The sequence below is a fragment of the Dioscorea cayenensis genome, chromosome 4 (genome assembly GCF_009730915.1).
Source record: "Dioscorea cayenensis subsp. rotundata cultivar TDr96_F1 chromosome 4, TDr96_F1_v2_PseudoChromosome.rev07_lg8_w22 25.fasta, whole genome shotgun sequence".
Classification (NCBI taxonomy): domain Eukaryota; kingdom Viridiplantae; phylum Streptophyta; class Magnoliopsida; order Dioscoreales; family Dioscoreaceae; genus Dioscorea; species Dioscorea cayenensis.
In genome coordinates, this window is record NC_052474.1 from 7,252,768 (window position 1) to 7,278,675 (window position 25,908).

At 35.3% G+C, this 25,908-nt stretch overlaps 1 protein-coding gene and 1 pseudogene across 1 annotated transcript; one reads left to right on the forward strand and one right to left on the reverse strand.

Moving 5' to 3' along the window:
- Positions 1 to 15,024: 15,024 nt before the first annotated feature.
- On the reverse strand, positions 15,025 to 18,733 carry LOC120258194 (annotated as a pseudogene).
- Positions 18,734 to 23,284: 4,551 nt separating this feature from the next.
- Positions 23,285 to 24,806, forward strand: LOC120259346 (protein TPX2). Its single transcript, XM_039266935.1, has 6 exons — positions 23,285 to 23,555; positions 23,652 to 23,723; positions 23,818 to 23,917; positions 23,989 to 24,048; positions 24,132 to 24,226; positions 24,397 to 24,806. Exons 1-6 carry the CDS (start codon positions 23,524 to 23,526, stop codon positions 24,509 to 24,511), a joined length of 474 nt encoding a protein of 157 aa, XP_039122869.1. The 5' UTR covers positions 23,285 to 23,523; the 3' UTR covers positions 24,512 to 24,806.
- The last annotated feature ends 1,102 nt before the right edge of the window (positions 24,807 to 25,908 follow it).

Here is a 25,908-nt window from a genome sequence, read left to right on the forward strand (position 1 = left end):
GCTGCTCGTAAAAAGAGGGTTAGGGGCTTTCATCTTCTCCTTGAGGCCATGGTGAGGGTTCCGGAGCACTGTGCGACCATGGACGGAGGTTTGAGCTCCTTCTTGATTCGATCCATCGCCAAAACCGGTGATCTGAGAACGAGTAGAGACTGGCATCGATCTGAGTGGGAAAAAAACCGCAAATTTTTGCGAAAATTTCGAGAAAAATGTGGATCAAATGGGGATCATGGAGATGAAATCATTGTGGGATCGGAGTGAGCTGAGAAAGGTGAGAGCTTTGGGAGGGAGGGGTAATTTGGGGATGATATTTTGTGGGGTGATCTGGATCGTTGGTTGAGAGGAATTGACGGTGGATAAGAGACTGGGATTTTGAATTTGAGGGAGGAGCAACGGTCGAGAAGGGGTTGTCAGAGAGAAAGAGATCCAACGGTCAAGTGGGGTATATATATATATATATATATATTTATTATAGCTTCAATGTTGTATCTCATAATTAATTAAAGAAATTGGAATTCGTAAATGTTTAGAGATTGTGAGCTATGTTTTAAAGACAATATGATTTTTTTTCTTATAATTGAGGCGAGAATGAATCATGATGGTTTTCATACTTCCATTTTGGTGTTTAGAAATGCATTTGTTTCATCTAGTGTGTGTTGTGTTGTGTGTGTGTTTATATACATTAATTTACATATATTTTTTTTGGGAAAGAGGAATGGGACGAACGAAGCCCACTGTAGAGCCCAGGGGATGTCCTGTAGCGCTCGGTGGAAACAGTGAGGGACGGATGACATGCTCGCGTGGGACCTGAAAGCCACCCGTCTGCAACCATGATTCACTGACTCACGAAATGTCTCTCATCGGGGAATCGAACTCTCACCACTCGGTGAGGCTCATCGACGACCCGTGTCATTAATAGGCCGAAAAGTCGTTGGCATTAATTTACATATATTGGGATTGAATTGATCATTACTAACATGAGAAATGAATGTGGGATGGCCTTTATTTTTAATTGATATTTGGAAGAATTTAAAAATATTGTTTTTGGGAAATTTAATAAAATTATTTTTTTAGGGGTAATAATTTTTTAGTCCTGGACATTTTTTAGAATGAACAAAGAGTTTATGTTGTTTTTCAAATGACCACTAGTAAGTCTTTTATATTTTTAATTGATACTTGTATAAGTTTTTACTGGAGATTAGAAGTAGATAATTATGAGCCTGTGTTTATCATGATCGCTGACATCAACTGAAAAGCATGCCATCCTCTAATTTAGATTTCTATTTTGCCTTTTTGCTTTTGACTTGTCTCCTGAACCTTCCTGCAACCATCTTATCAGTAGCTTTAAGAAAAAGAAGTTACTATTAATCATATCAAAGTCACAATCCATCCATCTTTGTTGTGCTTCTTAACATGTCTCTTTCTTTTTGCTTCACCCTCCTCAAATTTTTTTCTTACATAGCATCCTCTTTAAAAAAATCAACCTAGCCTGTCACTATTTATAATGATTAGCTTCCTTGACATAGTTGTTTTTCAATTCTCACTCCCCGATTTCAATCTATATCCTTGTGTGGGCTTCATCCATAAGTCCATTTGTCAAGAGCTTACTTTGATACATCAAGAAGTATTTACTAGTTAACGATGGCTTAATCTATTAGTAAAGTTTGGTATCGAGATAAGATAACCTTTATTAGGGTTCACAAGCTTATCAACTTAAGAATGATGACTCGATTCTATTTATGAATGATGGGACTCAATGGAGCTATTTTTAAGGCCAATTATTCAATTTGCAAATTGAATAATTGGCCTTGTTACATCACTCTTGGTGAGGACAACATGCATTATTCAATTTGCAAAAATGGAAGATTTCGAGCCATGTGTGACATAGACCGTATGTGTGATAAGAGTGTGGTCAAGTTAATTATTAGTGATGTTAACCGGGCTGAAGCGCTTATTAATTATTATGCACTATTTGTAATAGCATAAGATGCCTATTCCCACAATTTTCCCTTGGTTCTCAGGGGTGTAAAGGGTCAAGGATACAACATATGGTTTTAGAGTTTAGGGTTTGAGTCTTCACTAATTTATCACTGAAATTCTCAATTTAAAAAGTGCAAGGGTTTTTATTTTTAGTTGTTGTATCTGATGTTTTATTTGGAGAGTTTGGATTCATAAAGTTATATTTACTCCAATTATAGTACTTCCACCAGAAAAATTATATATATAGTATGTCTCAGCTACTCATACAACTTCAAGGGTAAGATGTGCACATCACTGGGTATTTACAGTAGATGTTGCTTATTGCTTGCATGCAACAATTTGTTGCTTATGTACTGTTTATTATTTTTCCATTAGCAATAGTTTATTTGGGCTATAGTACAGTTTATTGAGATACTAATGTTTTGAGGTTCTCTTCCCATCACCGTGTCCATAACTATGTAAGTGCAAGCTCCACTATATCATCCTACCTTTCTTTAGTTACCTCCCGTCCCTTGGGAAGGCAATAATTTTTGGGAAAGAGGAGCGGGGCGAGCCCACTAAAGACCCGGGGAACGTGCACTGAGCCTCGGTGGAATAAATGGAGATGGGGCCAGCGCTCACGTGGCGCTGGAACCCGAGGTTCATCTACGCTGGTTTCATAACCCGGCGAGTCCACTAGTCAACCAATTAGAGATTGACAACGATCGCATCGGATGACGCCACGTGGCAAAAAAATTATGAATTCTCTTTGACGGTGGCGACGGCAGTCAACAAAAACAAAGAGAGCGGGAAAAATTTGGGAAATGAAAAATCCTCTCATCCGGGTTCATCTCCACTAACCAAAACCTCTTCATCCCTCTCCTTCTTCTCCTTCTACTCTCACTGCTTGCCGCCGCATCACCTTGCCGACTTGAATCCAGGTGAGACAATCTCTTTCTTTGACATCCTCTCTCCGTGAGACAATCTCCTTCACCTGCGACCTCTTCAGTAGCGCACTCATGAATTCATTGAAACCTAGATTTGAAGGTAGGGTTCCAAGTCTCTTCTCCTAGTTTCAAATTTGAGCATTTTGAGATACTGTTTGTCAGCAATTTTTAGCCCCATCTTCAGTTAATTTTTGCCTCTTTTTTTGGCTTTTTCTCAAGTCTCTGGATATGATTTAGAGGCGAGTGAAGGAAAGAGATCAGTTCTAGGATTTCCAATAAAGTGGATATCTTTTGGGATTTCCATTAAAGTGGACATTGCCATTTGCCAGGAATTTCTAGTACTCTATCTGTTTCACCTGCAAAGATATTGGTTTTATCCATTAAAGCATTTCTTTTTCATGATTTAGTTTGGACGAGACTCTTGCAATATCTTAGCTCATCCATCAACAAATTTATATTAGTTCTTGAAATTTCATAGTAAATCATTGTTTTTAATTTTTGTACTAATTAGAAATTTTTATTATTTAGATATGGGAGACAATTTGAAGCATCAACTATGTCAAATGGAACCCGAATGGCTTAGATCTTTTACTCTCTATTAATCCTATTGATGTTGTTGGAAGCTCGGTGATGGCAAACTCGGTACCACAAATCTTGGTAGAGGAAAGTTATGCAGTGGAAAGCTCGAAGGATGGGAGCTTAAAAATGAAAAGCTCATGTAGTAGGAAGCTTTGATTGGTATGTATTTAAAAAATATATTACTCACTGGTTTTTATAGAAGCAAAATTAGTGAACTTGGCTAAGTTATTTATGTTATTGTCATTTGGTTTTAAAAATAGGGAATATCATTCGGAGGAAAAATATGATAGAACTTGATGAAGGAGATGAAAAATGTGAACCAATGTATCTATGACATGGAGAAGGAGAAGGTTAGTTTATAATTTAATAATTAGTATAATTAGATGCATAATATTAATAATTTAAAAAAATAATAACTGCTTTATTTTCACAATAGGATGGTGACATATTTTATGATGATAACCCTAAATTGGGTAAGACCTTTGGTACCGAGGGAAGAAACATACTCTTTTTACAATGCATATGCATTGAATGTTGGATTTAGCATAAGAAAAGGATGGGTTAAAGAGAAACAAAGATGGTGTGATACATTGTAGAAGATTTTGTTGTTCTAAAGAAGGGAAAGCGTACTCAAGACAAGAGGTATGAAAAATTTGAAAAATTCATCGAGCAGAGACAAGAACAGGTTGTTTTGGCACATATGATAATTTCACGAGAAGATAGCGGAATGTTTATAGTATCAAGTTTTTGAAGGGCAACATAATCATGAACTTGCACATAAAGAGTTTGCACATATGTTACGATCACACGGAAAATTAGTGAAGCTCAAGCAACACAAGTAGAATTGGCTTACAAAGGCGGGACTTACACCAACAAAAATATATGAGTTGCAAAACAAGATGGTTGGAGGTCGGTCAAATGTGGGTTTTATGAAAAAAGACATTGAAAACCATTTGGGGAAAAAATTGGAGAAACAAGTAGAGAAGGGTCTCCATAAAGTGATAATGCAATATTTCAATATGATGAGGGTTAAAAGATCCACTTTTTTGTGTATGACATGCAATTGGATGATGAAGGAATGATTACAAATATTTTTTGGGCTGATGGGAAAGGAAGATCCGATTATGAAGTTTTTGGTGATGTGGTTACCTTTGATACCACTTACCGAACAAATAACTATGAAAGACCTTTTTGCTCCATTATTGGGGATTAATAATCATGGACAAACAATAGTCTTTGGTGCATCACTTCTATATCAAGAGAACGTGGAATCATTTGTTTGGCTATTTCAAACATTTTGTAAGGGTGATGAATGGGAAACATCCGAGTACTATTCTAAGCTGATCAAAGTCTTTGCAATGGCGAAAGCAATAGTGATGGCTTTACCAACTACTCATCATCGTCTTTGCATTTTGGCATATATATCAAAATCTTTGCTAAACATTTGGCACATGTATTTTTATGGTATGCACTTTTTGCTATTGCATTTCAAAGCATGTTATATATGACTATGAAGATGAAGCATCTTTTTCTTGAAGCATGGGAAAAATTTACTTGAAAAATTTAACTTAGAGAGAACCCATGGCTTTTTGAAATTATTTGGAGAAAGGAAAAAAATGGGCTATGGTATATGGTCGGCATATTTTTTTGTGGAAACATGATGAGCACCCAAAAGAAGTGAGAGCTTTTAATAGTCTATTGAGGAATTACTTAACATCAAAACTCGGGTAGCAAGATTTTTGAACAATTTGAGAGAGTTCTTGAAGATAGGGCGGTATCGCGGAACTTCAAGAAGATTACAAGATGATGGATCAATCAATATCATCAAAGGAGTTGTGCCCGATCTTGAGACAAATGGTGCAATTGTATACTCCTAATATTTTCCAAAAGTTGAAGGAAGAACACAATAAGATTCTTTATGTGATGGTTGAATTATTAAGTGAAAGAAATCATTTGAAGACCTACAAGGCTATCCATGTTGATGCTCCTCATCATGCTAGTGTAGTGACATTTGATTCCTCAAATGAGACAATTGAGTGTAGTTGTAAAAAATTTGACTTTTCAGGGATTCCTTGTATGCACATGTTGCGTGTCTTGGATGTAAATCAGAAATTTGTGCTTCCTAGTAAGTATATATTGAAAAGATGGACTAGGAAAGCACGAGATATTGATACTTGTATTTTTGTCTCTACCACGGCGGAAGAGGATCCTATTGTGGCAAAAAGCAAGAGATACATGGATATGTGCCATCGTTATCAAAAAAATTAATTTGAAGCATCTAAATGTGAAGAAGCTTTATAAAAGAGGTGGTGCGTCATTATTTTGTGCTTGATGCGAAGGTGAAGGATATTGTGAAGATGTCTCACTCTCGGGAAGGGAAGATTGTCTATCAACAGGATGATGTATATAATCATAATTTAACTTGTGACTACTCTGATGCTAGAGGATTAGCTATAAGGCATAAGCCAAGTCGTGGAGGTCGTAGCACTAAAAGAATCAAAGGTCCACTAGAGCAATCGAGAGAAGAAGAAAAGAACTCGTGAGTGATATTTTTTATTGAATTATAATACCAACACGTTTTAAAAAAATAATCCTTGTAAAATTCCTTTTTTTGTGCTGCCTTGCAGGTGATCCATTGGAGGGAGAAAAATTGAGTTGATTTTTATTTAGGAGTTAAGAGGTGTATGGAGGTGGTCATAATATGTAAGTAACTTGATTTGTATCCAAGTGGCTATGAGAGAAGAAAGCATTTCTAGTTGCCTATTGTGGTGACATTTGTTCACTTTTTATGCGGTATTGGTAGCAATTATCCTAAAGAATTGTCCTTAAGTAATCTTGTTGATGAAGATGTACTTTTGAAAGAATCATTTTGTCCTTTGATTTTTTAAAAGTCCAGTGAATGGAATCATTTTTGTAAAATACAATTGTTTATGAGCATGTTTGTTTCATTACATCCTGCTTGTAAAATCTCTGGGGATGTATGTGGCTGACAACCTTCGAGAAACTTCTTTGTGTAGAGCACATAGCATTTCCCGAATCTCGACCTTCGGTAGCATCCCGATCTCCCCAGATGCACTTTCCTTCCAGCAGAGCCCAACCTTCCTTGTTGAGGGTGGAAGCGACCTTGAAAAATCTTTTTACTGCATTCAATTGACAATGTTGAATGGAGCGGATGGGAACAATGCACCATAAAGTTCAGAAGATCTCAAGGGAAAACTCTATCAAATGCATACAGACCATGAAAAGAAAATAATATAGAGCACTCGACATGTTACCGGCAATTATGTGTAGCCTTTGCTATTATAGAGATGCTAGTCACAGTGAACACTTAGATAAAGAAGACCACCAAATCCGAGTTTGTCAACACGGGTTTCTCGGCATATATATGCGACCATTGGATGAAAGAATCTCCATTGTTTATTAATTCTATAATTATTTTTGCACCAAGTCAACTTCTAAAAAGTCGGAATGATCCGACATTTTCCACTCCATCTCAATATCAACTAATCCGAATCACGGCATGAACAACTTTATTGTCATAAGAATTGATCCTATAATCGGGTTCTATTGATTAAAAACCATTTCTTTCTTTGATGTAGAATATTATCAACATCAAACTCTACGAAAGCAGCGAGAAGAAACCAGACATTTTCATCCCAAAATTGATTTTTAAGCGTAGAAATTAAATGTTCTATATCCCCATAAAGAGCGTAAAAGCGCATAACCTTGTCCAAGAATCATATTCCACATGACAATCTCAAGACAAGGTTTTTCAACCAAAACCCACAGAATTGAGCTCATATGTAGCTCTTCAATACATACATGAAGGGAAAGCAAAAGTTTTATCTGGACAAAACAACATTCATTCTAAATGTACAAACTCACATCATAAACAAAAGATTTCCAACTTCAACCCGAGGCAAACATTACACAAATCCTTGATTACGAACAAATGAGGAAGATAAAGAGGAGGATTAGCACTGGGTGGACTTCCACGATCCACTCCCGCGACAGACGGCGGTGATGCGGTGCTTGGCGAGAGCATCAAGGAACTTCTCTTTATGGGCCCCGAGCTTCTTGAGCTCTCTAGGAGCTTGTAGTACTGCGAGTATGGCCTCCGATGAACCCATTCAACTCCCATCTGCGACGGTGGTCGTGGAGAGATCCGCGGAGTCTCACTTAGAGAGAGGAGGTCAAAGAAGGAGATTGTCTCACTGGGATTCGAAGTCGAGCAAGTGATGCTGCAGTGGCAGCTGGCCGTAGAGTGGAGAATGAGGAGAGAATGAGAGGATGAAGAGGTTTTTGGTTAGTGGAGATGAACCCGGATGAGAGGATTTTTCATTTCCCAAATTTTTCAATTTTTGCCGCGTGGCGTCATCGTCGGTGCTCGTTGTCAATCTCTAATTGGTTGACCGAGGACTACTTTGGTTATGAAACCGAAAGTGAGATGAACCCCTTGAACCACCCATACACAACCACTATTCACAACTCAGGAATGTGCTCTCAGGAGAATCGAACTCTCATCTCGGTGAGAGCTCTGTCGGCGACCAGGTGTACTAATAGACCTAAGAAGAGCGGGGCAGAAGGCAATAATTTTGTTACTCAATGTTTTCAGGATGGGAACTCTATAAACATAAGTTGTCTTATTCATCTTTTAAAAACAATTCTGATTTCATTTTTGTCAACTATAATAAGCAACATATTTAAGTACCACCCAATGTTTGATAAAAGGATTGTAAGTGGTGTGTTCATGCCTCAAAAGAGAAGATAGCCTTTCATTATTTCTAAATAAAAGACGTTCAATATACTATGCAATTTTGATGGTTTTACTGATGCACATTTTGCCTCCAACACTTGAAGGCAAACTTCAAAAAGATGAACATCAGTCTTGGGTGAAGAATAAAAGGATGAATGTTGGTTGATGATCACAAATGTTACACACGGTAAAGGGGTACTTTGATGATATTGATACATTGTTGGGAACATGACTGCAAGCAAATAAATAGTTTCATAGGGAGTGTTCAACTTATAACTTTAGCCCAACTACTTGTTCAGTAAATCCAAGATGGGGAAGATGTAATCCAATATTATATAATTGATAAGTGCTTGAGTAGACATATTTTTTATATATGTTTTTACATGCATTGAGTCATCATTTTTCACTGTGGTTTATGTCTCATATGTGTGTATTTGGTGTTCTTTTTATGCATATAGGTTGTGAATGCTTCAAAGAGTAAAAAGGAAGCAAAGATAGGCTATAAAGACACAATGTTGGGAGTTCTTGTTCAATCTCAAGGATCAGAGACATCTAGAGCAGCCTCATAAACGTAGAGATGTGTGTGCCAACTTCTAAGAAGATTCAAGTCAATTCACTATTTGAAGGGCATAAAGGCGTACCACATCTTCATATTCCTTCTTCAGTAAGACTGCAAGACCTCTCAAAGATAATGTCGATGAAGAAAAGTTTTATAAAATTTCACCACACGGACGTGGCCCGGACACGTGGCCTTAAGAGAAGAGTGTCTCTGATCGCGCTTTTGTGAAAAGCATCGTAGTAATTCTCACCGCAGCATTAGCGTAGACGAAGGTACCATCGCTCACGCCGCCGTGGAAATCTGCCGCACTCGCGTGAAATTCTTCGCACCCTAGCGCCGCGTGAGCGCATCGATGACGCGCGATCTAAGTGCCTATAAATCAGCCGCTTTTGCCCTCTATTCTTTCTCATCTTTGTGCGCCTTGAGGGGTGAGAGCGCCTAGGGTCTGGAGGAGGAGGTCTCGCGGCTTTCGAGGCGCTCGTACCACCAACTTTGATCGATTCCTCCTCCGTAATAGCATCAAGGAAAGCTACCGTCGAACCTAGCTTCGTGAGTGGGTCCTTCAAGACGTCAAGCTTCCATCAAGCCATCAGCTCATATATAAGGGGTTTATTTCTATGGTTTTAATGTCACTTTTCATTCATCGATGGTGTATTTTGTATGTTGCTCCATGGAGAGCTAAAAACCCCTAGAGGGTATTTGGGCTTGTGAACCCTAGGATTCTCATCTTTTGTGGATTTGCTAGTGCTTTCTATTTAATCCGAGTTTGTCAGCTTTTTAATCTGTGTATTCATCATTGTCCTTTAACACTTTAATCCTTGTGGTTGATTGATTTGCATGATTTTGTCGCCTTGGTGGGAGAGAGCTCCATTAGGTTAGGAACCTCAAGATCGAAAGCAGTTGAGAGGGTGAATCATGGGTAGTAGCGGCATCTTCCTCCCGATTGCGTGTATTCCCCATCTCCATTCCCTAAGCTTACATACAACCATATGAGCGTGAGTGCTGGGACTTCTCCCGCGGGACCTTTGTGAGTTAGGATCCTTCTATTGGAATTAGGGTTGGATCACCTTTAGGAATTGATCTATAAATTTAGAATCCCTAGAGCTGCTATGGTCATATGTGAGCGCGAGGTGTTGAGATTGGTTATTTCTCCACCTGGGACCCCAGGGGACTAGTATCGGTGATCTGTAGATGTAATCGATATATGTTTGAGTTTCCACGCACTTAAATCTTACTCACATAGAAACACTTGCTATCCGGATCCTAATCACGAATCCTGGGGGCATGCCCGAATCACATTTCCCATCGATCAGATTCTCCTCCATTTTGTACCCTCGCATATTCGCCTCGGTGTTCTATCTCTTCAGACATTAGATCACCACACTATCCATTATCATTAGACTAGATAGCGGAGAAGAAGTTTAGTACTAGTAGACATTGCTCGTCTGGATCTCGACTCATCTGACGCCACCCAGGATTTATTATGACACACGCGCGTGCACTGCGCAGTACTAGCGCTACTGACATGCCAATAATCTTCGAAAGCGAGGTTCCGACTGCAGACAGCCACCAATTAGTCATTAACAAGGTTGCCGACCCGGTATTCGCCGCTGGGTCAGTCGAAATTTGAGTTCGATCGAGATGAGCGTTAACCGGGATCAAATAATAAAAATATATATATTATAATAATTAATAACTGAACAAATATAATATTAAAACATAATTATAATATATTACCAAATTTTGATATTTAAATTAATAAATGACCTTATATGCATTAGTGTTTTTCTAATTATGTCATTTATTTTAAATTTTAAACATTTACAAATTTAATATATTAATATATAATTATTGAACTCCTCCTCGTGTTTTTATTTATTTGTTTTGTTTATCGTTGATTTTATTTGCTAATAGATAATGAAATTTAATTTACTAATTTTTATCTTTTATATGGATGATACATTTTATCAATAAATTATGTAACTTACCCAATTTCAATTGAGATTTTATTTTGTTTTAAATTTTCTTATATTTTTTATTTAGTTAGAATATTTTATTTTTATATTTATAATAAAATTAAACTCATTTATTGTTTTATTTTTTAAAAAAATTAAATTTTAGAAAGTATTTAGTATTTACATAATATATTAATAAATTTTATTTTTACATGCTAATTTTTTTGTTGGTATGTTTATGATATATATATATATATATATATATATATTTTGTAATTCCATTTATTGATTATAAATTAAAAAATAATATTAATAAATATACATGATTTTTATAATTTCTAATGAGAAAATAATAATAAATTATTGAATTTTAGTAAAAAAACTCTAATTTTAGATCCCGATTGACCCGTACGGGTCAACCGGTTCCTGCTGAACCGCCCAGTCACCGAGTCTAACACCGGGTTTTTCCATACCCGGTTCATCGAGTGATACCCGGCAGGGCCATGGCACGGCTCCCGGGTTTTTGGCTGAACTGGCCGGGCGATCCCGAGTCTAACAACATTGGTCATTAATATGATGGACTTTTATCGACCATGTGACAAGTACGCTGTGTCATCTACTTGTTTATTAAAACTATGTGCTAGATTATTCATGAGAAAGTTTACATAATTATTCAGCCGTATGACAAGTCCTCTATCTTTCGATGTAGATTACTCAGCCATATCTAACAATCTTGTATACATGAGAAAGTTTACATAATTATGTTAACTACTACTCAAAAATTACATCTTACTCTATGTTCATACCAACGAATCAAAATTGGTCTATATAGATATGGCACAGATGCTCTTCATCGAGTGGGAGAGTTCGATTCCCTACCTGAGGCATATTTCTAGTGAGATGTGAGCGTGGTTGTGCGGGTGGTCCCGGCGCCCATGTGTGCGTAGAGCCCCGCCCCACTTGCTCCACCGAGGCTTGCACTGCCCTCGACGATTTAGTAAAGGCTTTCTGCCATCTGCTCCTCGAGAGATAGAAACCAAGCGTACTATGTATTCACCCTAAAGGTGATAAAGAAGCAAATTGAGCCACCTAGGATCGACTTTTCAGTATGTGGGGACCACATTATAGCTGAATTCAAAGATTAAACCCATAATGGAAGAACTTGTAACACCGGCCATCACCAATTAAGCAACCCCGTGTGTTCATCTATCACCCTACATTAGATCACCCAAACATGTTGTTTATACATTATATTTTGGCAAGAGGGATTTATCATTTTGGTGTCATAGTGTATTACCAATACTTTAAGGTGTACTAGTTTTGTATAACAGGATTTTATATAACATAAATAGTTTTGCACAAATACTAAGTGACAAATTTAATTGCATTATTTATGACACAATTAGAGTCTTTTCCTTTGGTGATTCTTTGGTCACGCCAATGTGACTTTTCGTGGGATAACCCTTGGATGGGTTTGTACTAGTTGGGGGGAGATAGAGAACTCTCTTGAGCAAATAGAGCCCACTTTCGACTGCAGGGTGGTTTTAAAGTCTAAGATGGAGGAATCTCAAACTAGCTTCTTAAATTCTCTAATGACTAGCAATGGTAAGACAACAGAAATGGCTTTTGAGAGTCATAGAGGCTTGCTTCTACACTAAGTACACCATGAACTCTTACTCCCCATATGTTGGATGGGATTTGAACACTCTGACCTCTTATGAGAATGCATACCTTATTCATTGGGCTAGGCCAGTATTGATAACTCTTATTTTTCTAATAAATTTTTGGTTACAATAAGTTTTTATATTTTTTTTTTAGAAATATAAAAGTAAAACACTAGTCCAAGACTCAAAATGGGGAAGGTACACCAAGCAAAGAATCCAATGCCTGGCACAAATGTGTGTTCATTGGTATTGGCCCAATTCCAACATGAACTCACGATAAAGTTAGACCTAAACAATGCTCTTTAGGCCCGGCCCGAGATGGCAAACCTTCTGAATATTGACTAAGATTTAATAGTCCATATTTATAAAATAAAAAAATAATAAAATGTAAAATATAAAATATAAAGTCCTAAGTTGGATATTGGTGTCACAAACCACACTAAACAAATAAATAAACAAGTAAACCAAACCCAAACCACAAGTAAGATATTGCAATTTTTTTTTATGAAGTTATAGATGCAATTTTTTTTTAAAAAAAAAAATTAGATATATAAAATACATCATAAAAAAATTAATAACCAATTAATTAAGATTCTTTATTAGTTGAGCAATTGTAAATTTTTTTTAAAATTTCATTAATCAAAACTGCTTTTTCTAATAACGGTATTTGCTCTGACAATTACAGGCTCCAACATTGTCAAATTCCTAATAAAAGTTGAAATCTAGTCTGGCTATATATAGAAAAAATATAAATTAATCTAAAATATTATCCTTTTACAGTAGAACTAGAACACATGTGGAGCTGTTTAATTGGACAAGGCCTGCAGTTTTGGCATGCAACCACATCAATCTCACCTAAACACACACACATACCTAACAATACATCATACCAACTTATAATGAAAAAGAAAAATACCCTTTACATTGTCTCAAATGTCAATATATGACGTGAATGTTACAGATAGCAAGTCCTTCTCTGATCTCTATATTGGATCTATTTCTAAATTCAAACCAGAAGAAGAAAAAAAGAAGAAGAAGAAAAACAAGCACTTGAACTCAAGTAGGGAAGAGCAAGGTGCTGTTACCTTCTAAAAAAGAATATCATAACAAAGCACATGCATTTATGAGAACATGAATATATAAATATATACAAGAGAAGAAAATTAAAGGAGGGATGGAGATGAAGATGAAGATGAAGATGATAGATAAAGAAGTGAATCCTTTGTCTTCATGGAGAGTTGAAGCCTTGTTCATTAATGGAGTCAATGGCTGAGTTATGTCTCTTTGAAGGCCCTGAAGGAGGGATAGGAACACCTCTAGGTAGCATGTTGAACGTCCTGCCAATCATATCAGCGTTTCTCCGGTGAGCCTCTGGCTGAGCTCCGGTGATCGGGAAGCTCGATACCTCGAAGCCGATATCCATGGCTTTGGCTGAGGAGGAGTAAGAAGAGGAGGAGAAGGAGATATAAGATTGTTATGGTGTTTTTAAGAGTAGAAGATGGATGGAAAGAAGTCATGTGATTAAGTTTTTTTGGGATTTGAGGTTGCTTCTCTGTTTTGCTTTTGGCTTGGCTTTTGGTTTCTATTATGAGGTTCTTGAAAATGAGATGTATAATTATATAAGTGAAAAAGAGTAATTGTGCATGTTTATGGGACATTAAGAAGGGTGTTGAAAAATGTCAAAAGGAGTGAATGCAGGCCAATGGTTGGCTGAGGATTAAGCCTCGTGAATGAATATGTACAATGAAGAGTTCATAAGTTGGCAAGTGGCATAACCTTGTGCTGTTTTTATTGACAGCGTTTTCCTTTCCTTTTTCTTTTCTATAATTTATTAGCTAGTTTTTACGTGTTTGAATTAAATAAAAAGACTCTTTAGATTTGTTTTTATTCTTTTTGAAAATGAGTTGCATCATAATAATTTTTAAACTCTTTTTATCATTTTTCACTTGATTAAATAAATAGACTTCAAGTTGATTTATTTTATGTTTTTGAGTTTTTAAATAATACATGTGGGTTATGATACTTTTTAGTTTAAGTTTTTGGGGTTTAATAAAGTCTCTAATTGTACACTTTATTGATGTATTAAGTGCACAACTGGTACTCGCCTAATCTGCTTTGTTTTTGTCACAATCATGCTTTTCAAATTAAAATGCTTAAAAATTAATCATCTATGTGAATTCCTCATTGAGTGAGGATAATTTCCTAGCAAGACTTTGAAAAATATTTTCACTATTTTCTTGGATCTTCTAGACTTCTAGAGTACCTTAATCAACAACCACCACACAACAACAAGAGCTTGATTTTAATAAACAAAATGTGGAACATACTTAAGGATTAATTAAAGAAAGAAAGAATGAAAGAAAAATAAATAGTATTAAATATAAAATAATGAGCATGAAGTCAAAGAGATAACATGGAACATACTTGAGAATAAGAAATCTATGCATCGCCGACGCACTGGTGTAGATGTTTGTCTACAGGCCAGGAAGCGCGGGCCGGTGATCCACCGCCCACGTGAGACAAACAAAGCATACTAACTTTGAAATATCAATGCAAATCATTAATTTTGGCTTAAAAATTAACAGATATTTGGCTAATAATTCATTCATTAAATTCAATAAAAGGCACATTATATAAAAATAAATATGATTTTGTTAAACTCCAAAAGCAGAGCCAAACACATCCCAATAACACAACCTTGACTGAGATTTGTCAGAATAATAACATGTTTGTTAGAAGGTGGGAAAGAACTGCTATTTCACCATTTTCAATTGTTCTTTTTGGTCTTTGAATGAGTTCATCTTTCAGTAGTATCCAGCACTCCTTAGATCTGCTTGCTGGGGTTGACTCTGGCCAGCTTCGGTTTCAGCACCGAGAAAGACGAGGCGACCTGTTCACATAGTTGGTATGAAGAATTTTTGGTTATATTTCAATTGAGTCTCCAATTCAACTGTAAAAATAAGTAAAATATGTTCACATTCTATGTGCAGATCTGGAAACAGGCAATACCTTGCGACATGATATAGTGTATTCTTTCGGCAATGTTTAACATGCAAGGAATGTGATCTGTGAAAATTGCACATGGATGATTGATTTATTGGTTTTTTTCTTTTCCTGGATTTCATAAGACTGGTGTGCCTAATGAGTGACCTTAAATTATAATATTTTGCAGCAAAAATGTTCACAAACTGAACAGACATGCAGACAGTAATCAACTTTTTCTATAAGCACTAACAGCAGCAAAATCTACATCCATGGTCAGCAATCTATTTGATGGAGCAAACAATTGTGGACTGGTCAATAAAGTATTCATTTGTTTCACATGTTTTGGAAAATTAAATGTGAAAAAGAACACAGATAGAAAGCAATATGTTTCAGCATGATATCAGTACATATGTCAAGAAATCTTCCATGCAGCACGGAATCATTACGTTGACCCTCGCTCCAAATACAGAAAAAAAAAGATATTTTTGTTTGCATAGTTTTCTTGCAAATAAAACCGTGATTACTTGTATGCTCTGATCAAAGTTTTCTGAATTCTTTAATGACCACATAGCATGTTCAAAACCAAGGTTGCAAACAACATGCCGTTTTTGTTTAATTTGTTAAAGATCTTGAATCTGAATTAGACACAAAGCTTGAGCCTATAGGGGCCTCATTATAACTGATTATACTTCACACAAATCCTATCATCAAACTTTCTTATATCTCCCAGATTTTTTTATGAATTAGACATAAAAAAATGCAAAAAAAGACATCTTCGAGCAACATGCTAGCTTTCCATATTGAGACCTGCAAAATACAGCTCCTCCTTACAACTCAAATCCACACAGCTTTGACATTCAATCAGGATCTTCTATTATCCATTTTATTTTCAGTCAGTGGGTTGAATAATATCCTCTATTCATGACATTGTCAATTTTTCTTTTGCTTAAGATCATATTTCCATGATGCTAACTCACTTTTTTTTTCTGTGAAACAAACTCATTGGGTAATGATAGTAGCTTCCCCTGCAAGGCTGCAAGACCCCTTTCCTTTCAAGGAGATCTTGTGTTATTTAATTGCATTTAGTTTTGTTTCTCGTCTTATATCCATTCACAAGAAGTATTAGCTTTAGAGAAACAATATTTCAGTTAAAATTCCTTCAGAGAAGACCAAGTGAGCAAAAATGCAAAATCCATAACATCAACATTTAGAATCATTGGAATATTACCTCTGGAAGCATAATAATCTATGCCTTTGTTAAAATGCTTTAATCTTATATTCTATACATTTGTGTTAAAAAATGCAACTAAGTTTAAATAAGGCAATAACTCTTAATAAACAAAGCAAAATCCTTTATCTACAACAAAATCCTTTATCTGCAACTAAGTTTATAACACAATGGAGGGAAAGGAATTACCATCTCGCCGTATAGCTATTTCTCTTATACGTCTCACAAGGCCAGTAGTTGGATCACTGAACACTTTGGTTTCCAAGTTCCCTTCTAAATACAAAACAGACCTATGGTAGAGAAACATAAAAAAGCCAATCAGCTTGGATGGTAAGATTCAAATATAAATCAAATTAGAGGAAAAAATAACTAAACACAGGCAAATACTGCAAATGCATACTTTCCCCCAAAAAGGTTAAGTACATATAGCCTGAGGGCTGACACATTATTCATGATATGAAATGATACACATGCCAAATAAGTTGAGAATTTCTCCATCAACAAAAGGCATAATATAAGGATGTTTAACTATGAATTTTTTCCTTTTTGATTTTTCCTAACCACAATAAGACAGTTAAAACAATTAGCAAGCAGCTCCAATTTTTCATTTTTCAACAAGGCAGAAGTTATTGTGTCCACTTAATGAATCAAACAAATATGTTTAGGGAAGTAGCAAAGAAGCTTATATCAATGGCTTCTCATAGATAACCAAATCATTGCTAAAAAGAATTAAAGAAAGCTGCTGATAAATATAGTCATCACAAGCATCTTGAAATCTTTATAAGATTAACTTAGCAATGGCATTGCAGTCAAATTGCTAACAGAGACAAGTGTCCAAGTAACCAATCACTGACCCTCCCATTAGTTTGGAGTTCGAAGCATAAATAACTAGGTTTGCCTTCATCCGAAATTTAGATCCATATAAGAATTCCTCCATTAAACAAACACATTATCATGAAAACAGAATTGCTGCTTCATGACCATATCACCAATATGGCTAACTCCATAATCTCCCCTAATGCATAACTCATAACCTATGACCTCCGAAACAAATGTGACTGGTAGGCCAATAAAAAGAGTCTCGAATTCTCAACTCAAAGATAATTTTAGAACCTTAAACTCTAAATCCAAGCTAGATGTTTGTTGCCCAAAACCTTGATAAACAAACATTGCCAAAATATTACCTATCGTCTTGCAATTGTGCCACAAAGTACTTTCTACAGCTTCAAGTTCTAAAGCTTCCTTATGATTCAAAAAATTTCACTATTTTGTCCTAATTTTAATACTTAATAAATTTAGACTATTTAACAAACATCCTTATATTCTTAAGATATTCAACAGATATGATATAAAAAAAACCTTCCCCCAAAACAAAAAAAAAGATAACTTTGCGATTAATCATCAATGAAGAGACCAACAATTGTTGTTCGTAGGGAAGGTGATCACTGACCCGGGATTGACGTGCTTGAGGGCGAGGTCTCCGAGCCGCTCCGGATAAACGCACACGCGATGCCATTGAACGGCGCATCGCTCCGCATATTCCCTGGGCTGCTCATTTGTCCAATGGTCTGCGATTATTCCTGATTCCTCCAGTGCCCAGCGAGAACAGCACGACAGAGCGGCCGCTCTTCAAATGCTTCTGCACCGGCTTTTGGCCCACCTTCCCTACCATCACCGCCTTCCCCAAAAACTCACAAATCAAAAACCAAACATCGAAAAAACAAAAGTATAAACAACAAAGAGAAGTACGCGTGTTTCCACACCTTATAAACACCAGGATCGAGACCATTCTCGAGGGGCCGCTGAAAGGGAAGCCGCTGCTGAGATGTGGGTTGATCGTCCGGTAAGGGCTCGGCATCGCCCGGGAGAGGCGCAGTGAAGAAGCGGGCAGCGGAAAGGAGGGGCGGCTGGACGATCTTTCTCGAGAGCGCCGCGAAGCGGGACGACAACGAGGCCACCGCCATGAATGGCCTTCTTCCCATCGAGCGTCTGAAAACCTCGGTAAAACCCTCGTCGGAGACACCATCAAGACCGTTGATAGTGCCTCGTGATTCGCACCTTATTTATTTATTTTGGCTTCTATACCCTTTTAAAAATCTATATTTATTTTTGCATGAATGCCCTTACTATGTTCCATTATCCACTAGTTTCAATTCAATAATAATTTCATTTTTATTTTTTTAATTATTAACTGAGATTAATGATAAAATGGAATACAGTAATCTTTATACTTTGAGAATGCTTGTATAAATAAGAATGAAATGAAAACACATTGAGCATATATGTTCATTTTCTTATCAGCTTTTATTTGACAAAAATCTTTTTACAACAAATTAAGCAAAGTTAATATCCAGATGATGTGAAGCTTTACCTACAATGAGGATTTTGGAATGTATTTTTATGCGAATTTGTCTCCAAAGTCCACATCCTGGTGGTTAACAGTGAAGGACAGCCTTTTGCTGCATAACTACTTGATTTTGAAGTGTCACCTTTGATACATTCCTTTTTTATGCTTTAGCAATCACCATTAGAGTACTCAAGAATGCACTCTGAAGCTTATTCTGAACTCCGAGTCTCTGCTTCTCTTCGGTTTCTATTTGACATCATCGTATAACCACTGTTTCATTATCGATATGTTTTGCAAGTGAAGAGATGTAGAGTGTCTAGCTAAAGTATCAACTTTACTGATTTTTTTTTTTTTCTGAAGAAATTGGCATTTAACAGTGACAGATGCATGGAACAGTTATAGTGCTTTATTATACATGCATGCAAGAGAGAGATGTTGAAGTGCCACCATTATCAAAATTTGATCAGAATTGTGAATTTATTGCTTTTTGTTGGAGAAATTGTTATTCATGATTTGTTATGAGAGATGAATATCAAAATCAAATTGCTTGATTATTTCTGCAGTTATGTATGAGATAGATGTGGAAGTGCCACCATTATCAAAATGTAATCAGGACTGAGAATTTGGTGCCTTTTTTTTTTTAATGGAGAAATCAATTTCATAGTTAGCTATGGAAGATGAATGTCAGCTCATTGCTTGATTATTTCTGCAATTATGAGTTTAGTAAGAGAGAGAGAGAGAGAGAGAGATGTGGGAGTGTCACCATTATCAAAATTCCATCAGTAATTTCAATATCAAGACTGTTGGTTTTTGTTAGAAAAATCAAAAATCAAAATTAGTTCAGGAATATGAATGGCCGAGTCTATTTGCTTGATTATTTCTGCAGTTATTCAGCAGAGATGTGGAATTGCAACCATTATCAATATTTAATCAGACTCAAGACATCACTGATTTTGTCAGGGAAATTTGGCATTCATAATTAATTCAATAATTAATGTCACTCTGTGCCACTGTAAAGAATTAATCACAATTGATAATTTGGCGAATTTCTTTTCGAGGAGAAATTGGTATTCATAGTTTGTTATAACAGATGAATGACAGAGTTATATTACTTGAAAGATGTTAATTTTTTTTCTTTTTGTTGATATGTGAGACATTATCAAACAAAATCCAATTTGATTCTTTGAGTATTAATTAAAATATCAAATTATGGATCTGTTGAGGAGAAACATACCTTTGAGGCTCATAAAGCAAAATAATTAGAAAAAAGACAAAAGGATGTGAAGTTCTAACTTTATTGAATTCTGTCAGCATCCTGTTTGTTAACACAGGAGGATTATTGTATCATGCATAACTACCAAGACATAAAGTATGAGAAATAAAACAATTTCATATCCTTGAACTCTTCACTCTTTGCTTCCTTTATTAGCATTCATGCTTAAATTAAAATATCGGTATCTCCTTTAAAACTAATTGATGATTTGTATGTTAATTTGTTCTTGAATAACTTAAGCAATGGAATATGTTTCTCATGCATCCATGTTAACTTACTATAATGTTCATCATCTTCCAATTTTGATAGTTTATGCCCTGAATATGGCAATGCAGCAAAAATGATTCGTTTTTAGCCGACATCCATGTTTGTCGAATTTTTGTTCAAACTTGTAATTAGCTTAGGAGGGCAGCTTCCTAATAACAACCTTGATAAATGACCGATACTTTCACTTTTTGGAGAACAGAGATGTAGAACTGCCACCTTTATAAAAATTCAGTTTCTCATTCATGTTTCCAATCTTCAATCTGATTAATCACTCAGAAACAAATTAAGAAAAAAAAATTACAAATTAGGATGAAATGGTACATTGTCATAATTCTGTCAGCATCCTGGTTGTTAGCATAGTATGCTTCACTCTTGCATGGGAAGAGACATCATTAAACAGTTTCAAATCCTTGATCATGATTTTAAGCTAAAAGGTAATTGCTTGCAATTCTTACAAAAAAAAATATTAATGACTTTGTCATGCATAGTGAACACCAACTTTGATAGTCTCTCTTTGCTGATTTATTATTAATATGGGTCTGTCAAGGATGAACTTCATCAGTAAGTGACAGATGAGTAAGAGATGTGAAGTGCCACCATTACTGAAACTTTGTCTAGGAAAGTAGAATTCAGAGTGTGTTCAGAAAGATTTTAACTACTTTGATAAATGACTGAATCATGGTTTTATGGAGAATGTGAAGTGCCACCTTTATCGGCATATTGCCATTTCTTGACTGCCTGCATGTTTAATGAATACCGTCATCCGTCCGGAGGTAGTTTACGAGGATTGCATACAAAATTACTGAAGTTCAAAATTAGTTCTATTTGCTTGATTATTTCTGCAGTAATTTAATGGACATGTGGATTTGCTACCATTATCAATGTTTAATCAGACTCGAGACTTCACTGATTTTGTCAAGAAATTGGAATTTATAATTAATCCAATGAATTCAACTGTGGAAGTTCACCCATGTTCCAAAAAAATCAGAATCGAAACTTTGCTGCTTTCTTGCCTCAGAGAAATTGGTCTTCATACTTTGTTATAACAGATGAATGACACAGTCACATTGCTTGAAGGATGTTAATTTTTTATTATTTTGATGATATGTGAGACATTATCAAATATAATCCATTTTGATTCTTTGAGTAGGAATTAAATTATCAAATTATCGATCTGCTGAGGAAAAGATAACTTCAAGTCTCACAAACATAAATCTTGAAGCAAATTAAGTATAAAAAAGACATTAGGATGTGAAGTTCTAACTTTATAGAATTCTGTCAGCATCCTGTTTGTTAACACAGGAGCACTACTGTATCCTGCATAACTACCAAGATTTAAAAGGTCATCAATAAAATAATTCCGTATCTGGGACCTCTTCGCTCTTTGCTTCATTTGTTAGCATTCATGCTTAAATTAAAATATCAGTTCCTTCTTTAATACTGATGATTTATAATTTAATTTGTTCTTGAATAACTTAAGCAATGGAATATGTTTTTCATGCATCCATGTTAGCTTACTATAATCATCGTCCAATTTTGATACTTTAAGCAGTGAATATGGCAACGTTGCAAAAATGATTCATTATTCGCCGACATCCATGTTTGCCGGATTTTTATTCAAACTTGTAATTAGCTTAGGAGGGCAGCTTCCTAATAACAACCTTGATACATGACTGATACTTTCACTTTTTGAAGAACAGAGATGGGGAGGTGCTACCTTTATAAAAATTCAGTCTTCAATCTGATTTATCATTCAGAAACAAATTAAGAAAAAAAATTTATGTAGTAAGATGTGAGATGATGCATTTTTATAAAAATTCTGTCAGCATTCTGGTAGTTAGCACAGTATGATTCCCTCCTGCATGACTACCTAAATGAGAAGAGACATCATCAAAACAGTTTCAAATCCTTGATCATGATTTTAAGCTAAAAAGTAATTGCTTGCAATTCTTACGAAAAAATCAATCATCTTATCATGCATAGTGAGCAACAACTTTGATAGTGTCTGTCTTTGACGATTTATTACTGATATCGGTCTATCATGGATAACTTCGTCAGCAAGTGACGGACGGAGTAATTAAGAGATGTGAATTGCCACCATTACTGAATAGTTGGTTCAGAAATTAGAATTCAGAGTTTGTTCTGAAAGATTTATAACTACTTTGATATATGACTGAAACCATAGTTTAAAGGAAAGGTGTGAAGTGGCACCATTACTGAATCTTTGTTTTGGAAATTAGAATTTAAAGTTTGTTCAGAAAGATTTTTAACTACTTTGATAAATGACTAAATCATATATTTATGAAGAGATGTGAAGTGCCACCTTTATCGGCATATCGCTATTTCTTGACTACCTGCATGTTTATTGAAAATATTGTCATCTATCTATCTGGAGGTAGCTTAAGAGGATTGCATACAACATAACTACTTAGAAAAATGACAGGAAATTTGCACACGGAGAAAGAAGAGGTGTAAGGACTGCAATACTGCATAACTACCCTGAGAAGTGACTTCTTGGATTTTTGTTGTTTTGAATGATTGTTCTCATTATCAAAATGAGAAGAGAGAAATCCAGTCTCATCCCAAACAAAAAGAGAAGAGTTTGTTGGAGAATGTTTGATTGATGGGAAGTGGCATCAGAATGTTTGGTACTGCTGTGGCCTACCTTAAGAATCCACTTATCAATGGAACACTGATGAGCTTCTTGATTAAAAAAAAGCAGTAATGATTGGTGAAATGGTAACACAATTGAAAAAAACTTATCACTTGATCATCTCCATGATCAGTGTCCATAAATAGTTCCACTTGGTTCACTCTCCTTGCAAGCACTTCATTACTGAAGAACCAAAGCTATTAACTAGCTTTGCATCTTCATATCAAATTATAGAATTCTCTTGTATAAAGAATAGCATGCAGACTTCTTCTTCTTCTTCTTCGTCTTCTTCTTCTTCTTCTTCTTCTTCTTCTTCGTCTTCTCCAAACTCGGCAATTAAACGAGGACAGAAGAATGGCCAACTTCAGGCATTTAGGCAGACAGAGGTATAATTAACTGCACTTCTTAGTGTAAACCATGAAGTTGAGAGTTTGAGACTCATTTATCTTTTGTTTCAAATGATAAATATATATGATATATAGCAAAAAGGACAACTCAAAGAGAAAAAGTTGGGAGGATCTGTCTCTGAGGAGGCAAAGAATTCTAAACCGCAGGTGATCATATATATATATATATATATATACTTTGCTAATCATATTTTGTTTCTTTTATTCATATACTAAGACCAAAAACATATATGGAGAACAGAATTTACATAAACCTCCAGTTAAGGAACATACTAAAGCCATTGAACATTAAACTTCATTCTGAGCAAAGAGCAGCACGGCGTGCCGGTTTCAATGATCTGGTAAAATTCAGTACTTATTTATAGTTTGTCAAAGAATGAACTTTCACAAGTAACATGTAAGAGTGTTTCAGGTTGCAAGCAAGATAAAGTCTCTGGAGTTACTGAGAAGGTTTGAAGAGAAAATTCAAAAGGTTGTTGTTTGTCTTTCAATCTTTCAAACTTATCAATAAAGAATAAGAGTTCTTCCATTTTTTTACTGTTGTTACTGGTGCAGGTTATAGAAGAAGAGGACATCAAGAGTTTGAGAAAGGAAATGGTCCCAAAAGCTCAACTGATGCCTTTGTTTGACAGGCCATTCACTCCACAAAGGTAGTAAAAGCTCACTATAAGTACTAAAAACATCTGCTAATTATCTTATCCATTTAAACAGTAAAAAGTTCAGCAATGCCTTTCCTAATAAATTGGACTTCTAAGTTTATGATTTAGCTTTTGTTTTTTAAAACAAACAGTAAAAAGTTTTCATTGGAATCAATGGACAGATCAAACAGGCCTTTGACAGTGCCAAAAGAGCCAAGTTTTCTGAGAATGAACAAGAAATGCAGTATCAATGAGGACCCATACACAAGATGCACCAATATTTTACTGAGATTGTGAAGAAAACCAATCAAATCATGCAGGATTTGCACATGAAGGCATGCTTTTTCAGGAACTTATCATTTGTTCTACTTTTTTTAAATGTTTATCCCAATGTTTTTTGCAGTTTAATCCTTTTTGCTGCTGATGTGATAAGGATTAAGGACTAGCTCTCTGAGTTTTTTTTTTATTTTTTTTATTTTTTCTTATCTTTTTTCCATTGTCAAGGCAATGTGAATCAGTATCGTTTCTATATATACTTGTCTTTCAGTCATTTAAAGGAGCAAATCAAACTGCAGACAGTGTTGTCCGTGGTTTCTCTCTTTATTTATTTATTTATTTATTTATTTATTTTTATGAGTTACTGTTTAAACTGTGAAGAATTAACTTTTCTGATCAATTCTGAAACAAGGATTTAATTTAAGATCATCCAGATAATTAATTTTACAATTAAATAAATTAGTTAGATAGCAAATTTTTAGCTGAATGAAACAATCAATTAATTAACTATACGCCTTACAAATCTAAGATGCTGTTTACACATGTGTTTGATTGAATGGAATAAAAAAAGTTTGTTAATTTTTTTATTTTATTATTTTTTATAAGATGGGCAGACTACTATTATTATTATGCCCTCAATCATATATTGAGAAAAACTATTGACATCTCTATGATGTAATTTTTTTTAATTTTTCTACACTTATTATTATTATTATTATTATTATTATTATTATTATTAGTATTATTTACCTATATATATAACAAAAATAAAGATATCAATTAATCACCTAAAAATAGGTATCTGTCTTAAGCCAACCATTGGCCCAAAGTTTAGGTCTGCCAAAACTCTTTTAATTAATAAATGAGCGAAGTTTGAAATATAATAGCACGCTCAATTATTACACAACCAAAACCAAATTTTTAATTTTTTTAATTATAAAATTAGATATCCAACCCATAATAGTAACGACCCAATTGCAAGCTCTACCAATTGAGATCCAAACAAAAAAAATATATATATTACAGGATATTAATAAATATTAAAACTTAAAAGCTATTGTCACTCAGAACTTCAAAACTTCCTAACTGTAAAATGGTTGCATATATTTTTTATATAAAAAAATGGGATAAATCACATCCATTAAAAGAAAACAAGTACAACAAGAGCATCAAACACGGATGCCAAATAAGTCATCCTACCAAGTACCAAGGGTGGGGGAAAACACAGAACACAAACAGAGAGTAAATAAAAAGTAACAAGGCCCACTGGAGGGAAAGAACCCCTCTTACGAGCCCATAAAAACTACAACAAAGCTACTCCTCTCCCTGGGTTGTATCTAAACCAGCCTGGGCACCCTGCTCCAAGGCTTGTGATAAGAAAAAATCAAGGCTCCTCTTTAGCATCCCTCTCGACTCCT

Coding starts and splice junctions, on each gene's coding strand:
- LOC120259346 (XM_039266935.1), top strand. CDS start 23,524: ATGGCCAACTTCAGGCATTTAGGCAGACAGAG. Junction 23,918..23,988: donor GTGCCGGTTTCAATGATCTG/GTAAAATTCAGT, acceptor AGAGTGTTTCAG/GTTGCAAGCAAGATAAAGTC. Junction 24,227..24,396: donor AGGCCATTCACTCCACAAAG/GTAGTAAAAGCT, acceptor ATCAATGGACAG/ATCAAACAGGCCTTTGACAG.